Raw genomic sequence first — 10,024 nt, 5'->3', positions numbered from 1 at the left:
GGGTGAGAACCTAGTACAGGGTGGGAACCTAGTACAGGGTGAGCACCTAGTACAGAGTGGGAACCAGGCACAGGGTGGGAACCTAGCACAGGGTAGGAACCTGGAACAAGGTGAGAACCTAGAACAGGGTGGGAACCAGGCACAGGGTGGGAACCTAGCACAGGGTAGGAACCTGGAACAAGGTGAGAACCTAGAACAGGGTGGGAACCTAGAACAGGGTGGGAACCAGGCACAGGGTGGGAACCTAGTACAGGGTGAGAACCTAGCACAGGGTGGGAACCAGGCACAGGGTGGGAACCTAGTACAGGGTGAGAACCTAGAATAGGGTGGGAACCTGGAACAGGGTGTTTTTTCTCACTTTCCTCTCAGGGTTTCTGGATATAAGAAATACTTTCAGTGGTTAATTAGAATAAATGCAGCGTAAACAATGTCGCAGGTTACTCTTTTTAGACACAATGTTGTCCTATAGTTATAAATGATATAAACAGTTCCAGCAAAGTTCTCTTTGATCCTTATTGGAAGTTTGTCTGGTATTGCAGTTTAAATGTCCCGAGGATCAGTCCTTCCTCCTGAAACAACACAGTGGCTCATGGCTGTGATGCTGTAACACTGTTGACATCAAGTTGTTCTTGAACACACGAAGCGATGGCCTCTACTTGTCTTGCAGTCCCTGATTTGCCACTTTGCCCTTCTCCACACCAGGACACACTTTTTGTTCCTCTTCCTTTTGGACCGAGGAGGCGTCTTTTTCCAGTTGGTGTAGCTGACCGGCTCACCAGCCGCCCATTCCCAGCGTCCTCGGCCGTCCCTGTCACTCAGGCCTTAAACAGTGGGATTAAAATACATCAGTTAGACTGAAGAAGTTCTACTACCATTGTAAAATAGATGTAATGATGAAAAAATAAACGTGAATTGTGTTGCAACAATTGATTCAAAGATACCCACCTATCCAAAAAGGTTTTCTTCCACTGAAGTCCCACAGCCAGTCCATGTCGACTTTAGAGAGAACGCTTGCTAAAGAGCCTTTGTATCTGAAAACCAATTGCCACAGTGCATATCATTCAGATGATATCGTTGTTATGCATGACAGACAACTAATCAGAAGCATACTTTCTGCCTCAGTTGGTGTTAAACTACCTCTCTCTGCAGGCCCTGTTAGCTGCGCTCCATGTGACTTTGGGCTCGCTGCTAAGGGAGTAACAGTAGCCACCATGAAAGGTCCAGCCCTGACCACACATCTGAGCACTCACCATCTGGGATTCAGGAGGACATGGGATGACACATGTCAATGATTTTATAATTGTTTTGTAATGTGCTGATAATTGTTTTGTAAGTCCTGATTATCTGAGACCCTTTATTGTCTAGAAAACTACATCTCTGACCTTTTATTTAACTGTGTCAGAAATGTATTTTTATCCAACCGAAATCAAGACAAATATCATATGACAGTTATTGGCTTCATATCATAGTAATTGGTCCACAATGGAAAATAAAAAACACTTTCTCAGCAGTTTACTTCACTATCTCAGCAGATTTCTGCTAAAGCTGAACATGTTGGTGTTAAGATTGACCGTGATTCAACGTTTCAACTGCAAATAAGGAACAAATCGTCGCTGTTTGGTGAAAACTGTATTCTTTTGGGAAATGATATGAAAGCCTGTGATTCTTGAAATAATTTAATACAATCTGACCACACAGTTTAGTTTGAGGATCCAATGGAATTTAATCACAAGCTTTTAAATATTTTGTATTGGTTGAATATTTGTAAAACTCACAGAAAGACAGAAGTATGGAGACACAAGGTTTCCGCCGGACAGCGACGATAACAGCATTGTATAATTATTGGAAACATATTGTGAATGTAAGACATCTTTCTCCCAGAGACGCAAAGAAGCTAGACGCTAGTGCATGCGTATTACATGTATGTCCAGTTTAATACCTGATCAGTTGGTGCCCAGGGTTTCCAGGAGACACCATTGCAGTGAAAGAGCTGGTTGCTTGTCTGGTTGAAGTGCAGGAGTCCCATCAGCTCTGGCACACAGGGCTTTGCTATGGTGTTATCAGCTTTAGCCTATCGGCCATGCAAATTCACAAACAAAATAATTTAGTGTTCCTTTATGTGAAATGCAATACCATTTTCCCACAATGATATACCCTAAAACAATGTAAATATGACAGACAGTTTTGAACTAACAGGTGGTGGCGACCTGTAATACCAATGTAGCCCTGAATGAAGCATACCCTGCGTTATGGTCTAATTGACATAAAGGGACCTTATTCATTTAGTAAATGAACATCACGCTGTATTGAAGAAGACTTGAAACTAGAGATTGAGACCATAAACTCATGTTTACAATGTTTACTGAGGGAATACATCAAGAGAGAAGTAGAGTCATTTATATAGACTTCTATACAACCAGAGGAGTCGTCCCCTGGTGGTCAGTAGAGAGAATGCAGCTTTAACACATGAAGCATAGACTTCTATACAACCAGAGGAGTCGTCCCCTGGGGGTCAGGAGAGAGAATGCAGCTTTAACACATGAAGCATAGACTTCTATACAACCAGAGGAGTCGTCCCCTGGTGGTCAGTAGAGAGAATGCAGCTTTAACACATGAAGCATAGACTTCTATACAACCAGAGGAGTCGCCCCCTGGTGGTCAGGAGAGAGAATGCAGCTTTAACACATGAAGCATAGCCTTCTATACAACCAGAGGAGTCGCCCCCTGGTGGTCAGGAGAGAGAATGCAGCTTTAACACATGACGGATAGACTTCTATAAAACCAGAGGAGTCGCCCCCTAATGGCCAATAGAAATAAAGCAAGTGTAACACATGTGCACAACTGCATTGATTGTTTTTTTCAGAGTTTGCAAGCTAAAGAAATGAAGTGACACAAAATGGTGACATCAATTATTTTGATTATCAACTCCAGGTGGCCCTGGTCCCAAAGCTGGAGATCCTGGCAAAACAAGGTTATTCGTTGCTGCCTCAACACAACTTTTTCAAGAAGCAGAGAAGGACCAGTAACATTTGTACTCACATGTCCTTTAGCCAGTGCGGTGTTTTGTGGTTTTGAGATCTGTCTGTGAGGCTCTGACTCTGGCTCAGTGAGCTCCTGCGGCTGTGCTCCCCTGCTAACCACACGGATGTTTGCCTTTCTGCCCGTCCTCGATGGGGAGGTGTTGTCCTCTACCTGCATTTGCATGATGCCATGATACTGGAATTAAAGAGACAACACAAACTAAGACTCTTGTGACTTTACGGTTGGGTCAGTCAGTGTCAGCCGTTGCCTACCGTGTAAACGATGTCTGTCCCGTTGTGAAAAACCGATGAAGGTGCAATCTGAAGGACGAAGCAGTCACAGTTTATAGTACAGTTAATAGTTTTAAGCTGTAACAAAGTCAGGATGAGAAGGAAGAGGTCAGCGAGAACAGGTACTTACAGACTTTGGGTTGCCCATAACTTGAAGTTTCTTTTTTGGGACATGTGCTCCGGGCCTGGAGATGCTGTCTCCACGGGCCCAGACCACTGACTCTGTGCCGAGGGGCAGCTTCTCTAGCTGAATGGATCCATGTCGGGGGTACGTGTCTGACCGGACCTCTTTCCCTACAAGAAGAGGAGCCTCGTGATCCTGGTGCAGCCGGGGCTGACCTGTGGTGTTGAGGTTTTAACAGTCGCAGTAGTGTCTTTAGATGAACATCATCAGAATGTTAACATACTATACTCTGGTGGTGAGGTTTTACAGACACCATACAGTCAAATCTCATAAGATGTTCAAAATAAACAGCTATGGTGTATTTGTACCGCTTCCCGAGTCCCTGATGGTGACTTGAGCCTTGCTGATGCTGCCGATCACGGCGCCTTCAGGGGAGACCAGCAGCACTTCAAACATCTCCACAGTCTCCTCAAGGTGATCCTGAATGATCTCGCTTTGCCAGCTCCTCTTGGACACTCCTACAAATACAGGACCATCACAACCTTTTCCAAGAGCAGGTCTCATGTGTTGTGGCTTGTGTATATGGTATCATGTGTTAGTCAATATAGAAGGATGTAGGAATGAGTAAGCATTTAGCACTTCTGGTTCCCTGGTCTCAAAGCCAGAGGGATGTTTCAATGGCTTTTTGATTAGATGGCTGAAATCAGGTATGTGATTACCAAAGTTTATTAAATACATCAGTAAATGGGCCACAAGTTACTTTTTGGACTTTTTCCTGTCTTATACTTTTATTACAATGGTCATGCATGATCCGGTGTGAGGTCAAAGGTCAGATATGTCATATATGTACAGATTGTAAAGCCTTCTGAGGATAATTTGTAATTGTTATTTTACTGGGCCTAAACATCTCAGAGATCAATTATCTGGTGATGTGGTTTCTGTAGATGGCATTTCCCTGGCATCCAACACCACTGTAAAGAATCTCTAGTTATCTTTGATCAGGACTTGTCCTTTAACTCCACGTTAAGCAAATCTCAAGGACTGCATTTTTTCATCTACGTAACATTTAACAAATCAGGCACATCTTGTCCCAAAAAGATGCAGAAAAGCTGGTTCACGCGTTTGTTACTTCCAGACTAGATTACTGCAACTCCTTATTATCAGGCTGCTCTAATAAGTCTCTTAAGTCCCTCCAGTTGATCCAGAATGCTGCAGCTCGTGTACTCACAAAAACTAAGAAAAGAGATCACATGACTCCTGTATTAGCTGCGCTGCACTGGCTCCCTGTAAAATCAAGAATCACATTTAAAATTCTTCTCCTCACCTACAAAGCCTTGATTGGTGATGCACCATCATATCTTAAGGAGCTTGTAGTACCATATTGCCCCACTAGAGAGCTGCGCTCACTAAATGCGGGGCTACTTGTGGTTCCTAGAGTCCTAAAAAGTAGGATGGGAGCAAGAGCCTTCAGTTATCAAGCTCCTCTTTTATGGAACCAGATTCCACTTTCAGTCCTGGAGGCAGACACAGTCACCTCATTTAAGAATAGACTTAAGACTTTCCTCTTTAATAGTGCTTATAGTTAGGGCTGAATCAGGTTTGCCCTGGTCCAGCCCCTTGATATGCTGCTATAGGCTTATAGGCTGCTGGGGGATGTTTTAGGATACACTGAGCACCTATCTCCTCTTCTCTCTCTCCTTATGGATGAATTTACATCTCTCCATTGCACCTTATTAACTCTGCTTCCTCCCTGGAGTCGTTGTGACTTCACGTCTCATAGGGTCCATTGGACCTGGAGGTGTCTGATGCTGGTGAGCCGGCCTCCCATGAATATTCATGTAATGTGTTTATGTAACTTTGTAAATGCTGTTCATTCTGTACACATGACATCTATTCATCTGTCCATCCGGGGAGAGGGATCCTCCTCTGTTGTTCTCCTGAAGGTTTCTTCCCTTTTTTCCCTGTCAAAGGTTATTTTTGGGGAGTTTTTCCTGATCCGATGTGAGGTCAAAGGTCAGGGATGTCGTATGTGTACAGATTGTAAAGCCCTCTGAGGATAATTAGTAATTTGTGATATTGGGCTATACAAAATAAACTGAATTGAATTGAATATACATTTTAGGAGCTGTTGGCTGCTGTGAAGAGAGGGAGCTCTGGCTGAGGGGTTGTTTCTCTCAAAATCCGATGGGAAGCCCCAGTGGCTGAATGTGGAGGGAATTAGGGAGTCGCTGGCTTCGTAGCTGGCTTAAATAAATAAGTCATCTCTACGGCAGAAACATGACAAGTGATAAAAGAATGATCACCTTGAGAAGTGAGGAAACTGCATGTATGACATTTGGCTGAGAACGATCAAGTTGAGAATGAACCTTCAAGCATAAAAATAAATGAAGCAGCAGCCCTGATTTTCAGTTTTAGTCCAGCACCCAAAACTACACTTTCAACAATTCAACAAATTAATCTTCAAGCTTAAAATTCCCCTGAGTACATCATCAGTAATCATCTTAGACTTGACAAAGCTGCTCCAAAGCCACAGAAAGCTTCTACAGACTGAGTATAACCATGAGGCATAAACCAGACATTATATAACAGTAACATTTGTAATAGTAAACACACAACACAAGCTTTCTACATCAATGAGGACATACTTTACCTGGGTCAAACTGAATGAGGGAAGAAGAGCTTGTGCGGAAGTCTTTTCCAGCTGTTGCAGTCACCTCCTTCACCTAAAATAAATAGATAGATAAAGAAACATGACAGAGAAACAAGTCTGAAAATCTGCAACAAAAAGGCCAAGTTCAATGTACGTATAAAGTGAGTTCAGAGCAGCTTTAATAACTGATGGCTTGCAGACCTTGACAGTGATATATGACGACTCGGCCAGGTTTCCTTTCCGGATGAGGTCCAGCGAGACCACTCCCTGTTCCTCACACACAGTGTACTCGGGCTGAGACAGCTCCACGCTGGACCAGCTGAACTCCAGTCTGCAAAGGCAAGGTCAAGCGCTGTGAAGACTAAAGTGTGAGTTCAGAGATGTCATAGAGATCTGTGTTACAAGGTGTTCCTTACATGTGAGGGGGCCCTGTGTTCCCTAAGGGATCAGACACTGTGAACTCCAGGCTGTCTGAGAGAGACTCTCCGTCTGGGTTGATGATGTAGGCGATGGTTCTCTTGTTCAGCTCCATCTGAGAGAAGCGCTGTGGTACAAAACCACCTGCAAGCGCAAACACAAGCTTTATTTTTCAATTCCAAACTAAGCTGTGATTCAGATGGCAATAAAAGGCATTTCTGGACCTGTGGTCATGTTTTCTAGGTAACCAAAGTAGGGCTGTCGAACAATGCAGAACATCAGCTCCTCTTCTCTGCTGTCTCTGTCTTGGGCCTTCAGCTCTCGAGAGGACACAGAGATCCCGTGTCGTCCGTCGCCGAGAGGCTCTGCTTTCCAGAGAGGAAGCAGCTTGACCACCTCAGGACAAGACTTATCCAGAGGCTTGATCTGAAACCATATATGGTGACTTATTAAATTACATTGAGGAACATTATTGAAAAGGTAGTTTAGTACTTATGAAATGACGTGGCATAGCCCATATGCCCATATTTTATAACACAAATGTTACAAATGTTAAAGAACATCTTATTTTTTGATCAAGTTTTATTTTACAAGATGTAATGCATCAGTTCCTTTGTTACTTTAAAGTTTAGTTTTATAGTGTTTGAACTCCTTTTTGATCAGATTTAGAACATAACAGTTCTGTAGTTTTAATGTAAAAAGGCCACATGGAAGTTGGAATGCTAAAGTCCTATTGGGCAAATACATAAGATTATCATTTTGCAAATGGTGCATGTGCATGTGTGCATTCAAGTAACGGTATGATTTCGTTATGAGTGGGAAGGAGATTAAAAATTTAGTATTCTTTTTTTTTCTATTGTAAGGACAAATATAAAGAATATATTTACCTGTCAATAGAGTTAACTTGAGCAATGGTTGTGATGAGAAATGAATTGATGATAAAATATAACAAGTACTCTCACTGACCTGATCCCCAGAGTACATAACTCATCCTGTGACCAGCTGAGGTTGCTGGAGAACAAGCCCCTCGTTTTGACCTACCTGAATAGTGAAGAAGACAGGTTCTGTGTGTAGCTGCCCGTCCAGCAGGAAACCCCGTTTGGTGCTGTCAGAGGCACCAAAGGCAAAGCGGTCGATCTGCGCCGGCCCCCCGGCATGTCTGTAGGTTACCTCCAGCTCCTGTATGTCTCTCTGGGTGAAGTTGGAGCCAGCAGTTAGTGTGGCTCCTCCTAAAAGCAGTCCGCCATACTGTGGAGGCTGGAGAAGGACAAAGGTCAGGGCACTGGGTGGAGTGTCGGGGTCAGACAGGACCAGGCAGTCAGGACCAAGGATCACGGAGGAGCCTTGTGGAACTGAGAGCCCTTTGTTGGAGGACAGAGACGGCAGGATGCGGTCCACCATTTCCACTGCGATCACAAAGCTTCCGTTTCGGCTGGTTTTACCGTTACTCACAACAAACCTGGCAAAACAGACGAGATGTTAGGCTTCGGAAAGTATGGGATCAGGTATTAATATTCTTTACTAGACACTTAGTATCTCAAAAGATGTGTGCTGCTCTTTTGTCATGTTGATGTGAGTGTGTGCAACCTACACAACTGATCTCAGAGCAGCTGTACTGATTACAAGATTATTCTGGTTTTAAGTTACAATCAAATCTGTGAAATGTTTGAAACACGACGTAGTTCGGGAACAGTTACGACGAGAACTATTGAACTTGAACACTTGTGATGACTGGCATGAGTATGGATTCTGCAACAATTTGAGCCATTAGCTCTCACATCTTTAAAGTTTGATGTGGCAAAGGTTATCTAACTGCTCCAGGCTTTAGGCATGTAGGCTTGCTCACCAACTATTAATCATACTTGCTTTATTTTAATGACAATTCAAAAATAATAATTCATCTTTTCAAAAAACATTTCCATTTTTCTTTGGCCATTGGAGCAGCATTGTATCATGACAGGAGGGGGTACTAAGTCCAGGTTACACACTGTGAGGGGTTTCTTTCACAAGTGCTCGAGTCTGGCAGCCCATAGTCGAACAGGGCAGAGAAAATTATGAAGATAAAGCAAATTAAAATTGTGACGACACAAGGAAGGCCAAGACCCTCTTCAGGTTATGGCTTAAAGGTCATTCAGCTAAGCTATGATTGTCTTAACGTTGTGCCAGAGATGATGGGCGGAGGAAGATTCATTTGTCATGGCAATCCTGACTAATTACATCTTGACTGTAAGTAATAATGTCAATACATTATGTTGATGTCATGTTATTTTCTGTGCCATGTAGGATCCCATTCTGAAATGTCTCATTCTTAATACAACAACTGTGACATCAAAACTGCTTCATGGGAGGAAATAATGATGGGATGTCATAATCCGAATGGCTTCCAGACTTACTGAAAGGTTTCCGTGGGTGTGGTGGCTCGGTTGTCGTGCACGTAAGCCACGAGGTTGGCTGCTATGTCCATCTGGCTGAAGGTGGAGATGGTCAGCCCAGGATGCTTGATGTACTCTACGTGTCCGTGAGCCGGAGGGTTGGTGATGATGTACAGAAGCTCCTCTGGCTTTTCTGTGCCATCTGTGGCCAACAGCACGTCCGTGGTGAGAACCACGCGGTCTCCACGGCTAACATTGGCCGGCTTCACAAACATGGCGATGTTTCCTGGAAATCACGGTTGAGGAGACATGAAGAGGCTAAAACTGGAGCCCCATCAGTTTGAATCATCAGTGGACAGAGGGCAGGGGAGCACGGTCACAAGCACATCACAAGTGGACCAATAAGACTAATGAAGTGAAAACAGTGAATTCCTGTACCTTTTTCCAGATCTTTGACAGAGATGTGGAAGTGCTGGGGGGGCGATTGATTCTTTCCATCCGACAAGTAGAAGACAAAGAAGTCCTGTGATTTAGCACCTGTGTTCACATAGCGCAGAAGGTTCATGTCCACCATCTCCTGGGTGCAGTTTGTCCCCGCTGTCAATGTCCTCCAGTCCTGACCTTCCTGAGACAGGAGCACAACACCTCCCAGTGTCACCGCAGTGTGTACAAGCAGCATATTCCAAAGGAATGGGAATTGGTAACGGAATTATTCTGTCCGACACCTTTCTGACTATTCATAACCAAAGACACCCAAGCATTGGTCTCTCCCAACTCCATAGGGCAATATCTGTCTCTTATGCTGCTAAATGCTTCACCATACAGTGCAGTGAATTTAAAAGAGCTTTTAAAAAGTGTGTTGGCCTGAATACCAAAATGAGCTAAAAGACACTAAAAGGTGAGTAAAGCTGAATAGAACTGTAGAGTTGGTTATACTTCTCTGTGGGTTCATCTTTACAAGTGACATCTTTCACTCTGCAAATAGTCATTCACCTATTTTAATAATTCCCATCACTTAAAGGTCCAGTGTGTAGGATTTAGTGCCATCCAGTGGTGAGGTTTCAGATTGCAACCAACCGAATACCCCTGCGTCACCCCTCCCGTTCCAAGCGTATCGTAGAGCTACCGTAGTCTTAAGGTAATATAAAAA

General features: G+C 43.7%; 1 protein-coding gene across 1 annotated transcript in view; it reads right to left on the bottom strand.

Moving 5' to 3' along the window:
* Window positions 1-498: 498 nt before the first annotated feature.
* Window positions 499-10,024, bottom strand: part of frem1a (Fras1 related extracellular matrix 1a) — a 29,888-nt gene continuing 20,362 nt past the window's right edge. Inside the window, exons 23-37 of the mRNA XM_034556649.1 lie at window positions 9,313-9,499; window positions 8,896-9,160; window positions 7,544-7,961; window positions 6,727-6,928; window positions 6,502-6,646; window positions 6,287-6,416; window positions 6,086-6,158; window positions 3,804-3,953; window positions 3,442-3,650; window positions 3,294-3,341; window positions 3,040-3,216; window positions 1,940-2,071; window positions 1,138-1,253; window positions 946-1,031; window positions 499-821 (exon numbers count right to left, since the gene is read on the bottom strand). Of these exons, the coding sequence (XP_034412540.1) occupies window positions 619-821; window positions 946-1,031; window positions 1,138-1,253; window positions 1,940-2,071; window positions 3,040-3,216; window positions 3,294-3,341; window positions 3,442-3,650; window positions 3,804-3,953; window positions 6,086-6,158; window positions 6,287-6,416; window positions 6,502-6,646; window positions 6,727-6,928; window positions 7,544-7,961; window positions 8,896-9,160; window positions 9,313-9,499 (2,541 nt within the window). The 3' untranslated portion in view covers window positions 499-618. The remainder of the gene's footprint in view (window positions 822-945; window positions 1,032-1,137; window positions 1,254-1,939; window positions 2,072-3,039; window positions 3,217-3,293; window positions 3,342-3,441; window positions 3,651-3,803; window positions 3,954-6,085; window positions 6,159-6,286; window positions 6,417-6,501; window positions 6,647-6,726; window positions 6,929-7,543; window positions 7,962-8,895; window positions 9,161-9,312; window positions 9,500-10,024) is intronic.

Source organism: Cyclopterus lumpus, chromosome 18 (assembly GCF_009769545.1).
Source record: "Cyclopterus lumpus isolate fCycLum1 chromosome 18, fCycLum1.pri, whole genome shotgun sequence".
Classification (NCBI taxonomy): Eukaryota; Metazoa; Chordata; class Actinopteri; order Perciformes; family Cyclopteridae; genus Cyclopterus; species Cyclopterus lumpus.
This window is presented reverse-complemented; position numbering and strand designations above follow the sequence as displayed.